The 24,356-nt window shown below is 39.7% G+C and overlaps 1 protein-coding gene and 1 long non-coding RNA gene across 2 annotated transcripts; both read right to left on the reverse strand.

The window, feature by feature from the left end:
* Window positions 1-5,406: 5,406 nt before the first annotated feature.
* Window positions 5,407-10,758, reverse strand: LOC123755746 (CD209 antigen-like). Its single transcript, XM_045738496.2, has 3 exons — window positions 10,431-10,758; window positions 9,386-9,583; window positions 5,407-5,930 (listed from the first exon to the last, which is right to left on the reverse strand). Exons 1-3 carry the CDS (start codon window positions 10,507-10,509, stop codon window positions 5,683-5,685), a joined length of 525 nt encoding a protein of 174 aa, XP_045594452.2. The 5' UTR covers window positions 10,510-10,758; the 3' UTR covers window positions 5,407-5,682.
* A 7,127-nt stretch (window positions 10,759-17,885) lies between these two features.
* On the reverse strand, window positions 17,886-23,249 carry LOC138349993 (uncharacterized). Its single transcript, XR_011221962.1, has 3 exons — window positions 22,901-23,249; window positions 21,851-22,048; window positions 17,886-18,404 (listed from the first exon to the last, which is right to left on the reverse strand). It is a non-coding gene; the product is annotated as an uncharacterized lncRNA (long non-coding RNA).
* Window positions 23,250-24,356: the final 1,107 nt, after the last annotated feature.

The raw sequence follows: 24,356 nt of genomic DNA on the forward strand, positions 1-24,356 counted from the left end.
GTGAGTATGTTTACGACCCAGTTTGGACCTGTTGAGGGGTTCATATCACCAACGAAATCGTACACCGAGGTGGCCGACATATTCGAGTGTGGACAGCGGCTTTATGACGAGCTGGACTTTGTGAGGCCCACTCCTACGGCAGACTTGGGAATACCCATTGTGAATGAAACATAATTATCAGCAAGAGTCAGCCGAAAAATAAACTTCCCCCAAACATGATTTTGTAGCCCATTAATTATTATTATTTTTGTAGTTTTTAACATACTAAATAAACAATTAAAATTAAAAATATTTTTAATTTGACCAGCAGAAATGTGGATATTTTTTTCTGTATATGTTTGTATATAAGCAAGTGTATGTGAAATGAGCATTTTTGTGTAAGTTTTGTATGCATTTTTTTCAATGTGTGTTTACGAGGTCTGACAGCTGAGTGGACAGCGCTTGGGATTCGTAGTCCTAAGATTCCGGGTTCGATTCCTAGTGGAGGCGGAAACAAATAGACAGAGTTTCTTTCACCTTGATGTTCACCTAGCAGTAAATAGGTGCCATGGAGTTTAACAGCTGGTAGGGGCTGCTTCCTGGGGATGTGTAACAAAAAGGAGACCTGGTCGAAGACCGGGCCACGGGAACGCTAAGCCCCGAAATGATCTCAAGATAATGAATGTTTGTGTAAGAGTATGCAAGTTTATTTTTTTTATGTGTAAGTTGATATTTTTTTAAGAATGTTGTTATTTGGCTTTGTAATTTTTTATAATACCACAGTTCTTTGCATGAACAAACTTGTTCAAAGAAAGAAAGAGGGAGTGCAATATAAAAAAACTTAATTAAAAGGGCAAGATAGTGCCCCAGAGAAATTTACTGTGTCTGATAGGATGGACGTCGGGAACTGAACCCGGGGCTTGCATTCCTGTGTAAAAAAATGAAGGAGAAATAGAATGAGAGAAGAAAACGAGAAGAGATGAAGAAATATGGGATGGGGAAGAGAGAGAGTATTCCTTCAGAATCATTATCATATGCTGTTGAATATGACCGTAGAGATAAGATTAATGATTTTAACACGAATCTTTTGAATATTTTTTATGTTTTTCTTCACTATCGAGGGAAGTTGAAAAATTAACTCTCCAAAGTTCATTTTCACACTATATTTATGGTCTGACGCCTAGGGAAGCGTTTTGCAAGGCACTCCTTAAATTTTCAAAGACAAATTTTCCGTACGCTGCTAATGCTTATATTCGCTTTTGAATATAATAGCTTATGAATATAAGCTAATGCTTATATTCGCTTGGGGTGAGGTGAAACAGGACATGATTGATATGAGCAAGTGGATCAATGGCCTAATGGTATAATAGGTCATTGCGTGTTCTGTCTTCTTGCTTATATGTTAGTTTGGGGTCTTGAAGTGGATAGAATGCAATTATGTGTTAATTGGTTGTTGAACAGCCAATTAACATTAATGAACTTTGGAGAGTTAAATTTTCAACTTCCCACGACAGTGAAGAAAACATAAGAAATATCCAGAAGATTCGTCTTAGAATCATTAATCTTACCTTTACGGTCATATTTAACAACATATGTTTACAAGAAAGACTTCTACCAAAATATACCAATTATTTTCCTCTGAATTATTATTTCAGATAAGTAAAACTCAAGGTTTCTTTAAACTCTAATAACTAGAGGAAAAACAGATCTAATAGAACAATATATATTCAATTATGCCTAGTTTATGTTATTGTATTAAAGATTTTGTGGCACTGTAATTACGACTACCATCCGAGCCTGTTTCCTCAAAATACGTTTTTCACAAAATATATTAATTATTTATGTAATACTAAAAACAAACTATTATAATGGACAAATGTTCTTCATAATATTAAATGCAGTTTATATGGTATATATAATGTAAATATAAATCTGCCTCATATTTTACATATTATTTTAAATAAATATAGCTTTGCGACATCGTGATCGGCAGTCGGGTGGGGCTGGATGGAGAGTGAGAGGGGGCTGGCAGTTTTGTGTGGTGGAGTGAGAGGGGAGTAACTGATTAAAAGTTCCACCCAAGTTCTAGCTCGAGTTTATTCAAGTTCCAAGCAGTTTTTTATGAAATAAAGTTGCCTCGACAAGGACAAGATGATGGCGGCTTACCGGAGGTTCCTTCATTTGCCGTAGTGGTCTTTTCAGCTGCTTTTCTAAAGCCCAGCAAAGTTTTTTGGGGGCATTTCCGGCATCAGCGGGTAGGTAGTTCCATACAATTATCATTATTTTTATATTAATTTATCTGAGGGCTCCGGCTTGGTGCCTTCTTTTGTTAATTACTTACTTACCTGCCTGAGGACTCACGAATACTAGTGGCCTCGACGAGGATAGAAAGTCAGTGGCTTGTCCAAGGTTCCATTCATTTGCTCTGATGATCTTTTCCAGCTGTATTTTTAAAACCTTAGCTGTCAGAGTTCTGAAGTTTTATTACGGGTTTGGCCGGTTGGCTGTTCCATATAATCATTATTTTTATATTAATTTGCCTTAGGGCTCGCTAATAATAGTAGCCTCGGCGAGGGCAGGAAGCCGGCAGCTTGACCGAGGTTCCTCCATTGCCCTCATGATCTTTTGAGTGGTTTATCTAAAGCCTCAGCAGAGTTTTTTTTTTTGGCATATTCAGCTTCGGCAGGTAGGCGATTTCATGAGTTTATAAGGCCCTATTTCTTACTTATTACTTATACTATATTACTTATACTATCTTACTATATTACTTAAAACTTATTTCACACGTCTCCCCTCCCGCCCCCACAGAAATACTATTACTGAAATAATGATGATTATTATTTGTAGTTTCAGAGTTTTGGGGATATAGACAGTTTCAGAGATACATGCAGTTTCGCCAAATAGACTTAATGAGAGGTGCTAAATTAAATCATCCTCTCAATAGTATTTATAAGTTCATTGGGTCTCCCACCACAATACGACTACTGTGATGCAAAATTTACAGTAAAATGAGGAATATATACAGATCCCAAAAGTATATTGAACCGCTCAGAATAAAACACAACACTATATTAACTTTATATAGCATTACAATTGTTTAAAAGAGAGGTATGTCGTTTGCATTGCCTTACACAAAATGACTGAGGCTATTAATGTAAACAGCATGTTTGAATTTTAAAAATGTTTAACTATCCCCATATTTTGACATTTCACAACGAAGATTGCCATTGTATTCTTCGATATTAAAACACATTTATACCCAAAAATGTAAATATGATACGCTTGGAACTATAATAATACCGCTTTGCTATTTGTATTAAGGAAACAAAAACTTTACTGACTGCTATATTATACAACAAATGTTTATCGGAGTTAGCCCTATTAATCCCAGAATATTTGTTCTCATACTGGTCGTTTGTCGCTATATTTCGTCGGGGTCATGGCTCTCCTTCCGGGCTCTAACAATGAATTTTTTTGTTTACAATGATGTGATCCTAGCTTGGGAACGATTTCAATATGATAAACATTCTATGGTCGAATGAGTGATGGTTCATGCAACCCATTACTATTATCGACTCAGCTCAACCTTATTCAAGTCTTTGAATATGTTAGATATTAAGTCACTGCACATACTCTCATGTGTTCTCTTATATATTTATAACTCTGAACTGCAATGTCAATCCTGATCTTAAAAGTTTCCTAGAAGGTTGCAACAGAACCCATGGGCACCACACCAGAAACAAATATCTATTTGATATTACAAGAGTGTGACTTAATTAAGCAAATTAGAAATGCTCTTCAACGCAAGGGACACAGAATGTGGAATGACGTCCCTGATCATGTCAAAAGCTGTACCTCTCTCAACTAGTTTAAGAGTAGAACTAAGTACTACTTAATTAACTCCATGCAACCTACCTTACCCCCTAAATGTCAACCCTTGTCTTGCTATTCTAAACAATGCTGATTATTGACCTACTTGTACAAATGCTGTTTATTGCCATGTTCCCCTTTTTTATTTTTTTATTTCTTTTTTTAACACAATTTATACTTAACTCCCAATTACTATTAATTAAGTTTTAGTCTAAGTGTTTTTCCTCCACACCTTGGCCGAAACGCTATGTGTATTAGTGGCTTTAGTTATTGTATGTACCAGCTCTATCTATAAATCCAACAGAACGTTTGTAACTCTGCATCTATGTATGTACTTTTCCTAAATAAAATGTTTATTGTTTTATTAACTAAAAAGTTTTCAGCGAAAATGGGATCTTTAATAGTTACAGAATATGAGATTTCTGAGGGCTGACTTGGATACATATTTCCAATTTAATCCCCCCCCCCTCCAGACCCCCATCACAAATAAAAAAACATTCTTAAGCTCATTTTATACTAAACCGAGTACTGAAAGCCAATTTACCATGAGGAATGCACTAAAGGTTTCATTTTAGTAATAGAACGTAAACTGGTGTCACTGATTCAGAATATATACCCGAGAATTGTCGATAGTACATAGCAAAGCCTTTACGTTACATAAAGCTAGTACATTACATTTGTGCAAAGCCAATGTCATTCCCATGGGATTTCACAGACCATTACAGAAAATGGAGCTCAGTGTAAGGACGATCTATACTATTCAGTTATGCTTCTCCCATCCTACATGTCATTCCCCGTTTTTATTCAAATATGCATGCATTATCCACCCAAACACACATCCAACATACATACCTATTGAAACACAAATTTCACCATGCCAAACATGTTCTAACATATTGACCAAACAACACACTAGAAAGTGAAGGGACGACGACGTTTTGGTCCGTCCCTTCACTTGCTAGTGTGTGGTTTGGTCAACATATTTCAGCTACGTTATTGTGACTCCTCGCCTGCATGTTCTAATATGTTAAACAAACCCCCAAAACACAACACGAGTCCAACTGGTGCCCTAACCTAACATGACAAAAGATTTGTTCACTTTTTGGAACGCCATGACTCTGTTTCACCACAAAAGTAGTCGCAGTAGACCCGCCATCCATGGGTGTCCCAGACCAACTGATCCACCCCCAAGGCAGACCCACGATAACTTCCATGGGAGTCCCAGACGAACAGGCCCACCACCTAGGTAGTCACAGTAGACCCACCATAACTATCGTGGTAGTCCCAGACCAACTGCTCCATCACAAATGTATTCACAGTAGACCCGCCATAACTGCGATGGGAGTCCCACATCAAGTGCTTTAATTCTAATTATTAATTATGTTATTAGGAAACGGGACAGGAATAGACGACATTGTATTTTATTCAGGTTGTGTTCCGGATAGTAAGAACTGGTTGCTTTAATGAAACAACATTATACTGTGCAGTGTTCTCGTTCACTTGTGAGTGTTCAAGCAGGGGCTGAGCAGGTGGGGCAGGACTGGAGAAACAGTTAACTACGTTACAGTTAATGTTTATTAATAACCTCAACAATTATTAACAGAAATACTTAGAACGCTTGACGCATTTATTATAAACATTATCTTTTTATTTGTAAAGTTTTTGTTTTATATATGATTTTTCAAACTGCTCTCTTAACAGAATAGAACATATAGGTTATCTCGATAATAGTGCTTGGGTACATATTCTTGATTACTTTTTATATATCTAACAGTTCAGATTTTGTACTGAAATATATAGAGTTTAATGACTGAGCAGACACAATATCCAAGTCTATTCCAATGCTTGGACGCCCAGCTGGCACAGGAAGGGCCATATATCATAACAGACGTCGTTATATAATCGCACCCGCAAGACGAATTCACCAGTAGAACTCACGAAGGCGCAGTTCTCATCGTTGGCAATTGTTGGGTATCCGGCTTTCCAGTAATGACCCGTGAGGTCTACGGGGCGTCCATCAACCCACGACCAGTAGTCCTGGAGGTTCACTTTAGCAGCGCCAACCCAAAATGGCTTCAGGCCTGAGGGAGAGAAGGTGTTGAGGGAAGAGCCGCTGCCATGGAGGCTGGTAGTGTTACACAGTTTTCATGTGTTAAGAATACTTCATTGCAAATTTAAAATGATTATTTAAACAGAGCAAAATCTTTGAAAAATAAAATGCCAGGGAGATGAAAATTAGACTCCAAATACATCTTAAATAATTGTAGGTGAAATTTATCGGAGAAGCATAGCATACATTCAGCAACATAAGTTTGGAATGGAAATAAAAATTATTATATTAAATCCTTGGATTATAGGTTAGGCACAGTAACAGTGTGTGACTGTTACAACAAACACAATTGCAGTGAGAGAATTACAGAACCATACTTGCAGAAGACCTATTGACCCATATGAGGCAGCTCTTATATATATCTACACAAACACATTCATATATGTATGTCGAACGCTGACTTCAAACAGCGATTATTACCATACCAAGCATTTTTTCATAATGAACAATCATGTTTACACTATCTTGTTTTGATATATTTATATCCTTATTGATATTCCCCTTGTTATACCCTTTCATCAATTTATATAGTTGAATCATTTCACCCCTTACTATGAAATGGGTTAAGCCTTTCTAATTTCTCTTCATAAGGAAGGTTTCAATTTCCTGGAATTATTTTAGTCAACCTATTCTGTACACGTTCTAATGAATATATGATCATTCTATAGTGTGGCGACCACAACTGAACTGTATGACCTAAATGTTCAAGTAATTGCCATCAGAGGAGCCAGGCGGGAAGACTGTGTAGCGAGGTAGACCTGAAGAGTTACATCAGGTTATTGGCTTGGTTTAGTGTTGGACTTAAAGCCTGTCAACCTCTTTAGGGTTATTAAGGAAACCACTTAATACATTACAGATCTACCAATAAGTATACTTTAGTACTGTACACAGTCCAGGACTAAACCAAACTCTCAGTGAATATACGGTACACCCGCAAATGGGGGTACACTCTCAGGGTACATATCCTTGTTGATTAGATGTCTCACCGTACCTTGCTGGGCTCCACTGCCAGCCACTAACGGCAGGTCAAAACACCAAAAAGCTTTTTGATTTAGGAATAATGTCATTCTAACATATAAAACTAATAGTTCGTGAAAGAAAACAAGTAAGATTTAGCCTGCTTCTACCGAACTGTGTGACAAAAAAAACTGTACATGTAGGTGTTGTTGAACGTAATTATCGCAACGATGGGAATGCCACAGTAAACGGGTGTCTAAAGGAGAAAGCAAAATCACGAATGAATATAATGAGAGCAATTACAGGGCCCCGTTTAGGAGCGGGACTCAAAGTGTTAAAAATGTTTTACATACACTTCGTTCATTCCCTAGTTGATAATGCAGCGCCTACCCAACTCACTCTTTCTCCTGGTTAGTGGGCAAACGTTGAAGTTATTCAAAATGATGCAATGCGAGTCATAACAGGAGCTCCCAGATGGACTAAAATACTGAACCTAAGAATAGAAAGCAAACTAGCGTCGATTGAAATAAGGGTGAAAGGGATTGCTGCGAGCATGCTGACCAAGATATTGACTAGACCTAGATTCAGTTCACTTAAGATATTATCACTGGAGCACTAACTCGGGGCAGAAGAGCCTCCAATAGCAACAGGTGGACCCATTGTGCGATAAACACCATCAATAGATTCGATATAACAAACACAGTCACTGAGAAGGGTGTCGACGAAATACATGTAGACTTTGTTATGCAAGCTCCTTGGAAATCTCCACCAGCAGAATTTAGGATTATGGTTCTTGAAGGAAAAAAGAACCGGACTAATCCTCATGTGCTACGTAATATTGCAGAGATGCATATAGAAGGAAACTTGGCACCCGACAGCTTCACTTACTTCACAGATGGATCAGTAGACCAGCTGGGACAAGAAACCGGAGCTGCAGTTAAAACAGGAAACTTTGTAAATAGTTGGAGGTTATAAATGCGTGTTCGACTTTACAAACAGAGATGTTAGCCATTCAAAAGGCTTTGGAACATGCTTTTGCTGAACACCGACAACATGAACAAAATACACTACACTAGTGTAGTGTAGTGTAATGTACCGAAAATATGTTATCAAACATACAGATTCAAGAACTGCCATTGAAACCTTGCATCAAGAACACATTCATGATAACATCCATCTAGTCACAAATGTCATATCATTAATGCAAACACTCAAACGTCAAGGCCGTCGGGTACATATCAACTGGGAGCCAAGTCATGTAGGAATAATAAGAAATGACATTGCAGACGCAGCTGCAAAAACTTGCAACTAAGAGAAGAAATCTAGACATTTACATACCACAGAGTCTATCACAGATTAAAAAAGTAAATTGAAACAGAGCAATGCAAAAGATGTTCATTGATCACAAACCAGCAGTTGCAGCATCAGGATATGCGGGTTGGTACAAGAATTCAACCAACTATGAATCACTTAGTTTGATGAAAGGGAGCAGTAGAACAACAGAAGTACACTTACATCGCATCAGGCTTGGATTCCCATGTGCATGGGAAATAGGTCTACAGGTTCCGAAAGATGAGAGAAAAGGTCAGCACTGTGGAGAAAGCCCTACAGACCACTGGAACATTATCTAAGACAGTGCAAAGTTACAAACCCATTAAGATTTCAACTTAGATTCAACAGAGCAGAAGTTGTTAAACACATGGGACAAAATCTTACTGAAGCGACCATACGAGTCATAAATACTCATACTCCGCCCAAGTAAAACAGAAACGAGCAATACTTAGTGGGCCAGCCAGAGGCTTAGGGCCCACGCAGGAATATCCCTGCAAAAAAAAAAAGTGGGTGTCGTCAGTATAATGTGGGGCATAAGCGTTGTGCCGAGAGTTTATGTCTTATTGCTAACGCTTCAAGAAATTAGTTCCCAGAAGCATATTTGCCTCATTCCGAACATTAATGCATTCATTTTTTGCCTTTAGATCCCTACTAATCACGACTGCAAATCTTTATTTTAACATCGATCATCTGAGTAATGTAGGACCCTTCTGAGCACTCCTCGAACTCACTAAAACTACAGGATGAGGATGTTGCCCTCCTGTGTCAGGTGAGGTTAGTTTGGTTATATCTATACCTCAGCTTATTTTCTGGTCCCCCTTGGTTAGGCCCACGGGCGGGGGCCCACCCTAACTAGATGGTGTCTCAAGGATTTACCTCTTTTTCCATGCGATCATGGGTGGATCCTTAGAAAATTTTGGTCACGAGTGGTCTACAGCAAACCAACACCTCTCCCATCACCATCACCACAGTCAACTACTATCACCAGCACCACAAACAATCACAACACAGTAACTCTACATCAGCATTACTTCCACTAACACCACCACAACACACACACACGGACATTCCAATAAACCCATTATCAATACAATCACTACAAGCATTGTGCCACCGTTACAACAACAGTAGAACTACCGTTGGAGATGGCGTAGGATTCTATTTTCAGGAAGTCGTCGCAGTAAGTGTCCATGACGACCAGGTCGGCGTCTTCCTCCGGCAAGAGGTTTTTGCAGGTCGCTCGTGCCTCTTGCCACGTCATGAAGGTCTCACTGTAGTAGTAGCAGCCCTCCCCGATCATGAAGAAGGGCGCTGGGCACGCGTCAGCACCTTCACCTGCACCCGCAGTAATAAAACTGGATTCTAACTCAATGCTTTAAATAATTATTGCTTTCCGTGATACCTTGTCAACTTGATTTTACATGCATTATCATATTTATTGAGTAGTAAAGACCCAGTTGCAGTTTAATGTAATATTACGTCATTATAATTGTGAAGATGCATGTTGTATTATTCAATCATTGTATTCCATTTATACCAACGGTTGGTGGTCAGGGATGTGGCCAGCAGTTTTGGACAGGTCCAGTTCTTGCCCGCATGGTGAGAGCGGCAGCTGTGGCCCAGGCCGACCAACAATTGCTGATATTGTAGTTCATTTGCATTTTTCTTTAGCATTATTAATGCTAGATGCTTTTTGACCCATATTCTTGCATAATTTGTTATTTTATTATCATAATTAATGGCAGTGTTGGCCAGAGTGGGGAGATGTTAATATTGTTATATAAATATGACGGGTTGGCTGGCATGTGAGGGAGGTTCCTGGTTGAGTTAAGTTTCTTTGAGACTGGAACGATAGAATTGTCATCTGCCTAGACCAGTACTTGTGTGCTGTTTAGAGATACAATTATGAACAAATTCTGTCTGAATATATAGTTGTGTTAAAATTATTTAAGAGTGCGCCAACCCGTCATATTTCTTTAACAATATTTACCATCTTGCCAATAATTATATTAATAAAAAACAAATCAATGTAAGGAAAACCATCTAACATTAAGCTGCACACGACACTAGAAGAGAAAGTAGTGTTTGATGAGGCCAGAAACCAGGATCACTGGCACGACATGGTGGCCTCAAGTGGTGACCTCAAGTGGATGTCAACACTAGTTTACTCTGACACTCTTACCGGCATCCATCTGTGTCAGGAGGCTGATGACCAGCACCACCGCTGCAAACATGGTGACGTTATGTGGTGGTGACCTCATGTGATGGTGAACTCGGGTGGTGGTGATGACCTCAGGTGGTGATGACCTCGGTCAGTAGAGGCCGGTGGATGTTGCCTCGGACGAGGGTCTCGGCACAGTGTTGTGGGTGTGTAAGACTGACTATCAGGAAGCGACGCCTGTCGACGTATCTGGGTCTCGTACGAGTGGCTGGCTGTCCCTTAACTACACGAGAGAGCCAGTTTTATTGTTATCTTGGTGGTGGTGATCTTGCGTCACCCGCTGCTGCCTGGGAACTGGCACCACCTGCTGCTGCCTGGGAACTGATAGCACCCGCTGCGGCCTGAGAACTTGTAGCTCCCGCTGCTGCCTGGGAACTCTCCAGTTGGGGCTTCACAAAATTGCCAATTGCAGCTTTCCAAACTGTTGCTCATTTCTCACAAGAAATAAAGTTTCATCAATTTATTTTTTGTTCGGGAATATCACAAAAAAATCTTGCAATAGCTTTTATCAATTTTGTTTAATCCTTTTAAAGACTTCGTTACCAAACCATACCTTAGTACCTCGTGGTGCATTAACTTGATGCTTTAAAGTGAAATCTAACACTTATTACTAACTTATATTACTATTATTATAACATACAAAGAAATAAATAATCCAAACCTAAGACTTGAAACGGAAGTGGCAACATTTCGGTTCGTCCTCGACCCTTGTCACTCCTGGGGAAAAAATGCTTTTATTGCACTTATTGAATTGACCAGAATTTACCTGAGGGCTTCCATCTCTCTAGTGGTCTCGACAGGGAGAGGAAGTCGTTGGCTTGTCAAAGGTTTCCTTATTATTCCTGAAGAGTTATTCTAAATCGATTTTGAAATGAAATCATGTTTGGGCATGTACGGCTTGGGCGGGTAGGCGATTCCTTGGGTATCTCTCTCTGTATCTATAAAATATAATATTTATCTGTCTGTCTGTCCAAGGGTGGAGGCCAGACGGTTGTGGATAGCTTCACCCACCTTATTATTGTGAATTCTGACTGTTTGGAGAGTGGTCATGATCCACGCCCCCCCCCCCCCCGTGATCTTCTTGAAGAAGGATTTGCCTCCCGTTGCGACAACTCATGCAACCCGTCCTCTTACATATTACATTGCTTTTCGCTTGCATGCGCACTAAGGCTAAAAACCGCAGTACTTGAAAATTAAAGCAGCTCGCGAAAGTTTCGTACTGTCCCATTTTCTGTTTTGGGTCCTCTGGCTTAGTCTGTTAGGTTAGGTGAGGACACTTTAAATTTATGGTTTTAATGAGGTTCTGAAACCTTAGGAGAAAGTCCTGTCCCTCTTAACGGCAATGTTGACTCCGGTGGTGCTTGCGGAGGAGACCCTCGCGGCATTGACGACGACAACAATAACGGCTCAAACTGTAGAGACCGAAGTTATGGAGGTGTCGGCGGTGACGAGTACGACGACGACGACGACTAAAGCGGTGGGGTCACAAACGGTAGCACCGACTGCAACGGTGACGACGATGACCGCGCGTTGTCCTGCCCAGGACTGGAGGAATGACTGGGAACAGTCTGTGTCCGAGGCACGTTTTACTAGGCTATCCACGCAAGGTCGACGCCGGTGGACGGCCCCGTGTGGGAAAAGGACCAAAAGTGTTACTAAAAGCACGAGACTTTCCCTCAACCATCGATCTCGGGTTATGTGCCACCATCCGGAAGTCCACCTCCTCCAGCACTCGTCCCCTGGGGAGCCGTTTACCAAATTAGCAAGAGCGATGAGGCGGCTGTGAAGCTGGCCCCTGCCAAATTGACGACCACAAGCAGTGGACTGCCTCTGGTAAAGAAGACGTCGTCAGGGGCAAAAAAATACTTTTGGAGAACCCGAAACATGTGGTAGAGGATATTGGGACGACATCCCAACTATGTACAGAGGACCTGCTGTCATCGCAGACGTTAAACTTGGCGGTGGCGCTCATTAGTAATAACGACTCCGAGGGTCTGGCAGAGTTAGCAGGCGCTGCAGTGAGTATGTTTACGACCCAGTTTGGACCTGTTGAGGGGTTCACATCACCAACGAAATCGTACACCGAGGTGGCCGACATATTCGAGTGTGGACAGCGGCTTTATGACGAGCTGGACTTTGTGAGGGCCACTCCTACGGCAGACTTGGGAATACCCATTGTGAATGAAACATAATTATCAGCAAGAGTCATCCGAAAAATAAACTTCCCCCAAACATGATTTTGTAGCCCATTTATTATTATCATTCTTGTAGTTTTTAATATACTAAATAAACAATTAAAATTAAAAATGTTTTTAATTTGACCAGCAGAAACGGATAATTTTTTTTCTGTATATGTTTGTATATAAGCAAGTGTATGTGAAATGAGCATTTTTGTGTAAGTTTTGTATGCATTTTTTCAATATGTGTTTATGGGATCTGACACCTGAGTGGACAGCGCTTGGGATTGCGCTGTCCTCGTCCATTAGAACCTCGTCCTAAGGTTCCGGGCTCGATTCCCAGTGGAGGCGGAAACAAATGGACAGAGTTTCTTTCACGCAGATGCACCCGTTCATCTAGCAGTAAATAGGTGTCATGGAGTTTAACAGCTGGTAGGGGGGCTGCTTCCTGGGGAATGTGTAATAAAAAGGAGGCCTGGTCGATAATGTATGTTTGTGTATGAGTATGTTGTGTAAGAGTATGCATGTTTATGCTTTTTATGTGTAAGTTGATGTTTTTTTTAAGAATGTGTTTATTTTGTTTTGTAATTTTTTTAAATACCACAGTTCTTTGCATGAGCAAACTTGTTCAAAGAAAGAGAGAGGGAGTGCAATATAAAAAACTTAAAAGGGCAAGATACTGCCTCAGTTAGAGAAATTTACTGTGCTTGATAGACTGGACGTAGGGAACTGAACCCGGGGCTTGCATTCCTGTGTAAAAAATGAAGGAGAAATAGAATGAAAGAAGAAAACAGGAAGAGATGAAGAAATATGAGATGGGGAAGAGAAAGAGTATTCTTTCAGAATTATTATCATATGTTGTTGAATATGACCGTAAAGGTAAGATTAATGACCCTAACACGAATCTCCTGAATATTTTTTATGTTTTTCTCACTGTCGAGGGAAGTTGAAAAATTAACTAGCCAAAGTTCATTTTCAATATATATTTAATGGTCTGACGCCTAGGGAAGCATTTTGCAAGGCGCTCCTTATATTTTCAAAGACAAATTTTCCATATTCTGCTAATGTTTATATTAGCTTGGGGTGAGGTGATACAGGACATGATTGATATGAACAAGTGGATCAATAGTACAATGGGTATAATAGGGCATTGTGTGTTCTATCTTCTTGCTTCTGTGTTGGTTCGGGGTCTTGAAGTGTGTAAAATGTAATTATGTGTTAATTTGCTGTTGAACAACCAATTAATAATTAACATTAATGAACTTTGGAGAGAACATTTTTCAACTTCCCTCGACAGTGAAGAAAAACATAGGAAATATTCAGAGGATTCGTCTTAGATTCATTAATCTTTCCTTTACGGTCATATTTAATAACATGTATTTACAAGAAAGATTTCTACCAAAATATACCAATTATTTTCCTCTGAGTTATTATCTCAGAAAAATAAAACTCATGGTTTTTTAAACTTTAATAACTAGAAGAAAAACAATCTAATAGAACAATATAAACAATACATATTCAGTTATGCCTAGTTTATGTTAATGTATTAAAGATTTTGTGGCATTGCTGTTGCGACTAACATCAGAGCCTGTTTCCTCAAAATACGTTTTTCACAAAATATATTAAGTATTTATGTAATACTAAAAACAACTATTATAATGGACAAATGTTCTTCATAATATTAAATGCAGTTTATATGGTAAATATAATGTAAATATAAATCTGCCTCATATTTTACATATTATTTTAAATAAATATAGCTTTGTGAGATCGTGATCGGCAGTCGGGTGGGGCTGGATGGAGAGTGAGAGGGGGCTGGCAGTTTTGTGTGGCGGAGTGAGAGGGGAGTAACTGATTAAAAGTTCTACCCAAAATCTAGCTCGAGTTTATTCAAGTTCCAAGCAGTTTTTTTTATGAAATAAAGTTGCCTCGACAAGGACAAGAAGATGGCGGCTTACCGGAGGTTTCTTTATTTGCCCTAAAGATCTCTTCAGCTGCTTTTCTAAAGCCCAGCAAAGTTTTTTTGTGCATTTCCGGCATCAGCAGGTAAACGGTTCCATACAATTATCATTATTTTATATTAATTTGCCTGAGGGCTCCGGCTTGGTGTCTTATTTTGATAATAACTTACTTACCAGCCTGAGGACTCACTAATTGCACTAATTCTAGTAGCCTCGACGAGGATAGAAAGTCAGCGGCTTGTCCAAGGTCCCTTCATTTGCTCTGATGATCTTTTCCAGCTGTATTTTTAAAACCTTAGCTGTCAGGGTTCTGAAGTTTTATTGCGGGTTTGGCCGGTTGGCTGTTCCATATAATCATTATTTTTATATTAATTTGCCTTAGGGCTCGCTAATAATAGTAGCCTCGGCGAGGGCAGGAAGCCGGCAGCTTGCCTAAGGTTCCTCCATTGCCCTCATGATCTTTTTCAGTTGTTTTTCTAAAGCCCCAGCAGACTTTTTTTTTTTTTTTTTGGCATATACAGCTTCGGCAGGTAGGCGATTTCAAGAGTTTATAAAACCCTATTTCTTACTTATTACTTATACTATATTACTTATACTATATTACTTAAAACTTATTTCACACGTCTCCCCTCCCCGCCCCCACAGAAACACTATTACTGAAATAATGATGATTATTATTTGTAGTTTCAGAGTTTTGGGGATATAGAGAGTTTCAGAGATGCTTGCAGCTTCGTCAAATAGACTTAATGAGAGGTGGTAAATTAAATCATCCTCTCAATATTATTTATAAGTTCATTGGGTCTCCAACCACAATACGACTACTGTGATGCAAAATTTACATTAAAAGGAGGAATATACACAGATTCCAAAAGTATATTGCACCGCTCAAAATAAAACACAACACTATATTAACTTTATATAGCATTACAATTGTTTAAAAGAGAGGTATGTCGTTTGCATTGCCTTACACAAAATGACTGAGGCTATTAATGTAAACAGCATGTTTGAATTTTACAAATGTTTAACTATCCCCATATTTTGACATTTCATAACGAAGATTGCCATTGTATTCTTCGATATTAAAACACATTTATACCCAAAAATGTAAATATGATACGCTTGGAACTATAATAATACCGCTTTGCTATTTGTATTAAGGAAACAAAAACTTTACTGACTGCTATATTATACAACGAATGTTTATCGGAGTTAACCCTATTAATCCCAGAATATTTGTTCTCATACTGGTCGTTTGTCGTTATATTTCGTCGGGGTCATGGCTCTCCTTCCGGAGTCTAACAATGAATTTTTAGTTTACAATGATGTGATTAGAGCTTGGGGAACGATTTCAATATGATAAACATTCTATGGTCGAATGAGTGATGATTCATGCAACTCATTACTATTATCGACTCAGCTCAACCTTATTCAAATCTTTGAATATGTTAGATATTAAGTCACTGCACATCCTCTCATGTGTTATCTTATATATTTAAAACTCTGAACTGCAATGTCAATCCTGATCTTAAAAGTTTCCTAGAAGGTTTAACAGAACCCATGCGCACCACACCAGAAACAAATATCTATTTGATATTCCAAGAGTGCGACTTAAGCAAACTAGAAATGCTCTACAACTTAAGTGACACAGAATGTGGAATGACCTCCCTGATCATGTCAATGGCTGTACCTCTCTCAACCAGTTTAAGAGTAGAACTAGGTACTACTTAATTAAATTAATTAACTCCATGCAACCTACCTTACCCTCTAATGTCAACCCTTGTCTTGCTATTCTAAACAATGTTGATTATTGACCAACTTGTACAATTGCTATTTTTTGCCATGTTCCCCCTTTTTTATTCTTTTTTAATTCCTTTTTTAACACAATTTATACTTTACTCCCAATTACTATTAAGTTTTAGTCTAAGTGTTTTTCCTCCACACCATGGCCGAAACGCTATGTGTATTAGTGGCTTTAGGTTATGTATGTACCAGCTCTATCTATAAATCAACAGAATGTTTGTAACTCTGCATCTATGTATGTACTTTTCCTAAATAAAATATTTATTGTTTATTGTTTTATTAACTAAAAAGCTTTCAGCAAAAATGGGATCTTTTTTTAGTTACAGAATATGAGATTTCTGAGGGCTGACTTGGATACATATTTCCAATTTAATCCCCCCCCCTCCAAACCCCCATCACAAATAAAATACCATTCTTAAGCTCATTTTATACTAAACCGAGTACTAAAAGCCAATTTACCGTGGGGAATGCACTAAGGGTTTCATTTTAGTATTAGAACGTAAACTGGTGCCACTGATTCAGAATATATACCCGAGAATTGTCGATAGTACACAGCAAAGCCTTTACATTACATAAAGCTAGTACATTACATTTGTGCAAAGCCAATGTCATTCCCTTGGGATTTCACAGACCATTACAGAAAATGGAGCTCAGTGTAAGGACGATCTATACTATTCAGTTATGCTTCTCCCATCCTACGTGTCATTCTTCGTTTTTATTCAAATATGCATGCATTATCCACCCAAACACACATCCAACATACATACCTATTGAAACACAAATTTCACCATGCCAAACATGTTCTAACATATTGACCAAACCAAACACTAGAAAGTGAAGGGACGACGACGTTTTGGTCCGTCGCTTCACTTTCTAGTGTGTGGTTTGGTCAACATATTTCAGCTACGTTATTGTGACTCCTCGCCTGCATGTTCTAACATGTTAAACAAACCCCCAAACCGCTACACGAGTCCAACTGGTGCCCTAACCTAACATGACAAAAGATTTGTTCACTTTTTGGAACGCCATGACTCTGTTTCTCCACAAAAGTAGTCGCAGTAGACCGGATATAACTACCATGGGTGTCCCAGACCAACTGACCCACCCCCAAGGCAGACCCACGATAACTTCCATGGGAGTCCCAGACGAACAGGCCCACCACCTAGGTAGTCACAGTAGACCCACCATAACTATCGTGGTAGTCCCAGACCAACTGCTCCACGACAAAGGTATTCACAGTAGACCCGCCATAACTGCCATGGGAGTCCCACATCAAGTGCTTTAATTCTAATTATTAATTATGTTATTAGGAAACGGGACAGGAATAGACGACATTGTATTTTATTCAGGTTGTGTTCCGGATAGTAAGAACTGGTTGCTTTAATGAAACAACATTATACTGTGCAGTGTTCTCGTTCACTTGTGAGTGTTCAAGCAGGGGCTGAACAGGTGGGGCAGGACTGGAGAAACAGTTAACTACGTTACAGTTAATGTTTATTAATAACCTCAACAATTATTAACAGAAATACTTGGAACGCTTGACCCATTTATTATAAACATTATCTTTTTATTTGTAAAGTTTTTGTTTTATATATGATTTTTCAAACTGCTCTCTTAACAGAATAGAACATATAGGTTATCACGATAATAGTGCTTGGGTACATATTCTAGATTTTTTTATATATCCAACAGTTCAGATTTTGTACTGAAATATATAGTTTAATGACTGAGCAGACACAATATCCAAGTCTATTCCAATGCTTGGACGCCCAGCTGGCACAGGAAGGGCCATATATCATAACAGACGTCGTTATATAATCGCACCCGCAAGACGAATTCACCAGTAGAACTCACGTAGGCGCAGTTCTCATCGTTGGCAATTGTTGGGTATCCGGCTTTCCAGTAATGACCCGTGAGGTCTACGGGGCGTCCATCCACCCACGACCAGTAGTCCTGGAGGTTCACTTTAGCAGCGCCAACCCAAAATGACTTCAGGCCTGAGGGAGAGAAGGTGTTGAGGGAAGAGCCACTGTCATGGAGGCTGGTAGTGTTACACAGTTTTCATGTGTTTAGAATACTTCATTGCAAATTTAATATGATTATTTAAACAGAGCAAAATCTTTGAAAAATAAAATGCCAGGGAGATGAAAATTAGACTCCAAATACATCTTAAATAATTGTAGGTGAAATTTATCGGAGAAGCATAGCATACATTCAGCAACATAAGTTTGGAATGGAAATAAAAATTATTATATTAAATCCTTGGATTATAGGTTAGACACAGTAACAGTGTGTGACTGTTACAACAAACACAATTGCAGTGTGAGAATTACAAAAGACCTATTGACCCATATGAGGCAGCTCTTATATATATCTACACAAACACATTCATATATGTATGTCGAACGCTGACTTCAAACAGCGATTATTACGATACCAAGCATTTTTTTTCATAATGAACAATCATGTTTACACTATCTTGTTTTGATATATTTATATCCTTATTGATATTCCCCTTGTTATACCCTTTCATCAATTTATATAGTTGAATCATTTCACCCCTTACAAATGGGTTAAGCCTTTCTAATTTCTCTTCATAAGGATGGTTTCAATTTCCTGGAATTATTTTAGTCAACCTATTTTGTACAAGTTCTAATGAATATATGATCATTCTATAGTGTGGCGACCACAACTGAACTGTATGACCTAAATATTCAAGTAATTGCCATCAGAGGAGCCAGGCGGGGAGACTATGTAGCGAGGTAGACCTGAAGAGTTACATCAGGTTCTTGGCTTGGTTTAGTGTTGGACTTGAAGCCTGTCAACCTCTTTAGGGTTATTAAGGAAACCACTTAATACATTACAGATCTACCAATAAGTATACTTTAGTACTGTACACAGTCCAGGACTAAACTAAACTCTTAGTGTATATACGGTACACCCACAAATGGGGTACACTCTCAGGGTACATATCCTTGTTGATTAGATGTCTCACCGTACCTTGCTGGGCTCCACCGCCAGTCACTAACGGCAGGTCAAAACACCAAAAAGCTTTTTGATTTAGAAATAATGTCATTCTAACATATAAAACTAATAGTTCGTGAAAGAAAACAAGTAAGATTCAGCCTGCTTCTACCGAACTGTGTGACAAAAAAAACTGTACACGTAGGTGTTGTTGAACGTAATTATCGCAACGATGGGAATGCCACAGTAAACGGGTGTCTAAAGGAGAAAGCAAAATCACGAATGAATATAATGAGAGCAATTACAGGGCCCCGTCTAGGAGTGGGACTCAAAGTGTTAAAAATGTTTTACATACACTCCGTTCGTTCCCTAGTTAATTATGCAGCGCCTACTCTACTCACTCTTTCTCCTGGTTAGTGGGCAAACGTTGAAGTTATTCAAAATGATGCAATGCGAGTCATAACCGGAGCTCCCAGATGGACTAAAATACTGAATTAAGAATAGAAAGCAAACTAGCGTCGATTGAAATAAGGGTGAAAGGGATTGCTGCGTGCATGCTGACCAAGATATTGACTAGACCTAGATTCAGTTCACTTAAGATATTATCACTGGAGTACTAACTCGGGGCAGAAGAGCCTCCAATAGCAACAGGTGGACCCATTGTGCGATAAACACCATCAATACATTCGATATAACAAACACAGTCACTGAGAAGGGTGTCGACGAAATACATGTAGACTTTGTTATGCAAGCTCCTTGGAAATCTCCACCAGCAGAATTTAGGATTATGGTTCTTGAAGGAAAAAAGAACCGGACTAATCCTCATGTGCTACGTAATATTGCACAGATGCATATAGAAGGAAACTTGGCACCCGACAGCTTCACTTACTTCACAGATGGATCAGTAGACCAGCTGGGACAAGAAACCGGAGCTGCAGTTAAAACAGGAAACTTTGTAAATAGTTGTAGGCTATAAATGCGTGTTCGACTTTACAAACAGAGATGTTAGCCATTCAAAAGGCTTTGGAACATGCTCTTGCTGAACACCGACAACATGAACAAAATACACATATAATGTACCGACAATATGTTATCATACATACAGATTCGAGAACTACCATCGAAACTTTGCAACAAAAACACATTCGTGATAACATCCATCTGGTCACAAATGTCATATCATTAATGCAAACAATAAAACGTCAAGGCCGTCGGGTACTTATCAACTTGGTGCTAAGTCATGTGGGAATAATAGGAAATGACATTGCAGACGCAGCTGCAAAAACTTGCAACTAAGAGAAGAAATCTAGACATTTACATACCACAGAGTCTATCACAGATTAAAAAAGTAAATTGAAACAGAGCAATGCAAAAGATGTTCATTGATCACAAACCAGCAGTTGCAGCATCAGGATCTGCGGGTTGGTACAAGAATTCAACCAACTATGAATCACTTAGTTTGATGAAAGGGAGCAGTAGAACAACAGAAGTACACTTACATCGCATCAGGCTTGGATACCCATGTGCATGGGAAATAGGTTTACAGGTTCCGAAAGATGAGAGAAAATGCCAGCACTGTGGAGAAATGCCCGACAGACCACTAGAACATTAATTAAGACAGTGCAAAGTTACAAACCCATTAAGATTTCAACTTAGATTCAACAGAGCAGAAGTTGTTAAACACATGGGACAAAATCTTACTGAAGCGACCATACGAGTCATAAATACTCATACTCCGCCCAAGTAAAACAGAAACGAGCAATACTTAGTGGGCCAGCCAGAGGCTTAGGGCCCACGCAGGAATATCCCTGCAAAAAAAAAAAGTGGGTGTCGTCAGTATAATGTGGGGCATAAGCGTTGTGCCGAGAGTTTATGTCTTATTGCTAACGCTTCAAGAAATTAGTTCCCAGAAGCATATTTGCCTCATTCCGAACATTAATGCATTCATTTTTTGCCTTTAGATCCCTACTAATCACGACTTCAAATCTTTATTTTAACATCGATCATCTGAGTAATGTAGGACCCTTCTGAGCACTCCTCGGACTCTCTAAAACTACAGGATGAGGATGTTGCCCTCCTGTGTCAGGTGAGGTTAGTTTGGTTATATCTATACCTCAGCTTATTTTCTGGTCCCCCTTGGTTAGGCCCACGGGCGGGTTCACCTTGGCTACGCCCATGGGCGGGGGCCCACCCTAACTAGATGGTGTCTCAAGGATTTACCTCTTTTTCCATGCGATCATGGGTGGATCCTTAGAAAATTTTGGTCACGAGTGGTCTACAGCAAACTAACACCTCTCCCATCACCATCACCACAGTCAACTACTATCACCATCACCACAAACAATCACAACACAGTAACTCTACATCAGCATTACTCCCACTAACACCACCACAACACACACACGGACATTCCAATAAACCCATTATCAATACAATCACTACAAGCATTGTGCCACCGTAACAACAACAGTAGAACTACCGTTGGAGATGGCGTAGGATTCTATTTTCAGGAAGTCGTCGCAGTAAGTGTCCATGACGACCAGGTCGGCGTCTTCCTCCGGCAAGAGGTTTTTGCAGGTCGCTCGTGCCTCTTGTCACGTCATGAAGGTCTCACTGTAGTAGTAGCAGCCCTCCCCGATCATGAAGAAGGGCGCTGGGCAGGCGTCAGCACCTTCACCTGCACCCACAGTAATAAAACTGGATTCTAACTCAATGCTTAAAATAATTATTGCTTTCCGTGATACCTTGTCAACTTGATTTTACATGCATTATTATCATATTTATTGAGTAGTAAAGACCCAGTTGCAGTTTAATGTACTATTACGTCATTATAATTGTGAAGATGCATGTTGTATTATTCAATCATTGTATTCCATTTATACCAATGGTTGGTGGTCAGGGAGGTGGCCAGCAGTTTTGGACAGGTCCAGTTCTTGCCCGCATGGTGAGAGCGGCAGCTGTGGCCCAGGCCGACCAACAATTGCTGATATTGTAGTTCATTTGCATTTTTCTTTAGCATTATTAATGCTAGATGCTTTTTGACCCACATTCTTGCATAATTTGTTATTTTATTATCATAAATAATGGCAGTGTTGGCCAGAGTGGGGAGATGGTAATATTGTTATATGAATATGACCGGTTGGCTGGCATGTGAGGGAGGTTCCTGGTTGAGTTAAATGTTTCCTGTAGACTGGAACGATAGAATTGTCATCTGCCTGGACCAGTACTTGTGTGCTGTTTAGAGATACAACTGTAAACAAATTCTGTCTGAATATATATAGTTGTGTTAAAATTATTTAGGAGTGAGCCAACCCGTCATATTTCTTCAACAATATTTACCATCTTGCCATTAATTATATTAATGAAAAACAAATCAATGTAAGGAAAACCATCTAACATTAAGCTGCACACGACACTAGAAGAGAAAGTAGTGTTTGATGAGGCCAGAAACCAGGATCACTGGCACGACATGGTGCCCAAGTGGTGACCTCAAGTGGGTGTCAACACTAGTTTACTCTGACACTCTTACCGGCATATATCTGTGTCAGGAGGCTGATGACCAGCACCACTGCTGCAAACATGGTGACCTGGTGACCTAGGGTGGTGGTGACCTCAGGTGATGGTGAACTCGGGTGGTGGTGATGACCTCAGGTGGTGATGACCTCGGTCAGTAGAGGCCGGTGGACGTTGCCTCGGACGAGGGTCTCGGCACAGTGTTGTGGGTGTGTAAGACTGACTATCAGGAAGCGCCGCCTGTCGACGTATCTGGGTCTCGTACGAGTGGCTGGCTGTCCCTTAACTACACGAGAGAGCCAGTTTTTTTGTTATCTTGGTGGTGGTGATCTTGCGTCACCCGCTGCTGCCTGGGAACTGGCACCACCTGCTGCTGCCTGGGAACTGGTAGCACCCGCTGCGGCCTGAGAACTTGTAGCTCCCGCTGCGGCCTGGGAACTCTCCAGTTGGGGCATCACAAAATTGCCAATTGCAGCTTTCCAAACTGTTGTTCATTTCTCACAAGAAATAAAGTTTCATCAATTTATTTTTTGTTCGGGAATATCACAAAAAAAATCTTGCAATAGCTTTTATCAATTTTGTTTAATCCTTTTAAAGACTTCGTTACCAAACCATACCTTAGTACCTCGTGGTGCATTAACTTGATGCTTTAAAGTGAAATCTAACACTTATTACTAACTTATATTACTATTATTATAACATACAAAGAAATAAATAATCCAAACCTAAGACTTGAAACGGAAGTGGCAACATTTCGGTTCGTCCTCGACCCTTGTCACTCCTGGGGAAAAAATGCTTTTATTGCACTTATTGAATTGACCAGAATTTACCTGAGGGCTTCCATCTCTCTAGTGGTCTCGACAGGGAGAGGAAGTCGTTGGCTTGTCAAAGGTTTCCTTATTATTCCTGAGAAGTTTTTCTAAATAGATTTTGAAATGAAATCATGTTTGGGCATGTACGGCTTCGGCGGGTAGGCGATTCCTTGGGTATCTCTCTCTGTATTTATAAAATATAATATTTATCTGTCTGTCTGTCCTAGGGTGGAGGCCAGACGGTTGTGGACAGCTTCACCCACCTTATTATTGTGAATTCTGACTGTTTGGAGAGTGGTCATGATCCACGCCCCCCCCCCCCCCATGGTCTTCTTGAAGAAGGATTTGCCTCCCGTTGCGACAACTCATGCAACCCGTCCTCTTACATATTACATTGCTTTTCGCTCGCATGCGCACTAAGGCTAAAAACCGCAGTACTTGAAAATTAAAGCAGCTCGCGAAAGTTTCGTACTGTCCCATTTTCTGTTTTGGGTCCTCTGTCCTAGTCTGTTTGGTTAGGTGAGGACACTTTAAATTTAAGGTTTTAATGAGGTTCTGAAACCTTAGGAGAGAGTCCTGTCCCTCTTAACGGCAATGTTGACTCCGGTGGTGCTTGCGGAGGAGACCCTCGCGGCATTGACGACGACAACAATAACGGCT

The sequence above is a fragment of the Procambarus clarkii genome, chromosome 43 (assembly GCF_040958095.1).
Source record: "Procambarus clarkii isolate CNS0578487 chromosome 43, FALCON_Pclarkii_2.0, whole genome shotgun sequence".
In the NCBI taxonomy this organism is placed as follows: domain Eukaryota; kingdom Metazoa; phylum Arthropoda; class Malacostraca; order Decapoda; family Cambaridae; genus Procambarus; species Procambarus clarkii.

Excerpts from the sequence above, each read along its gene's own strand:
- LOC123755746 (XM_045738496.2), bottom strand. The coding sequence starts at position 10,509 with ATGAGGTCACCACCACATAACGTCACCATGTTTGCAGCGGTGGTGCTG. Across the intron at positions 9,584-10,430 it reads CCTGACACAGATGGATGCCG|GTGAAGGTGCTGACGCGTGC; the intron begins GTAAGAGTGTCA and ends CTGCGGGTGCAG. Across the intron at positions 5,931-9,385 it reads ATCCTACGCCATCTCCAACG|GCCTGAAGCCATTTTGGGTT; the intron begins GTAGTTCTACTG and ends TCTCTCCCTCAG.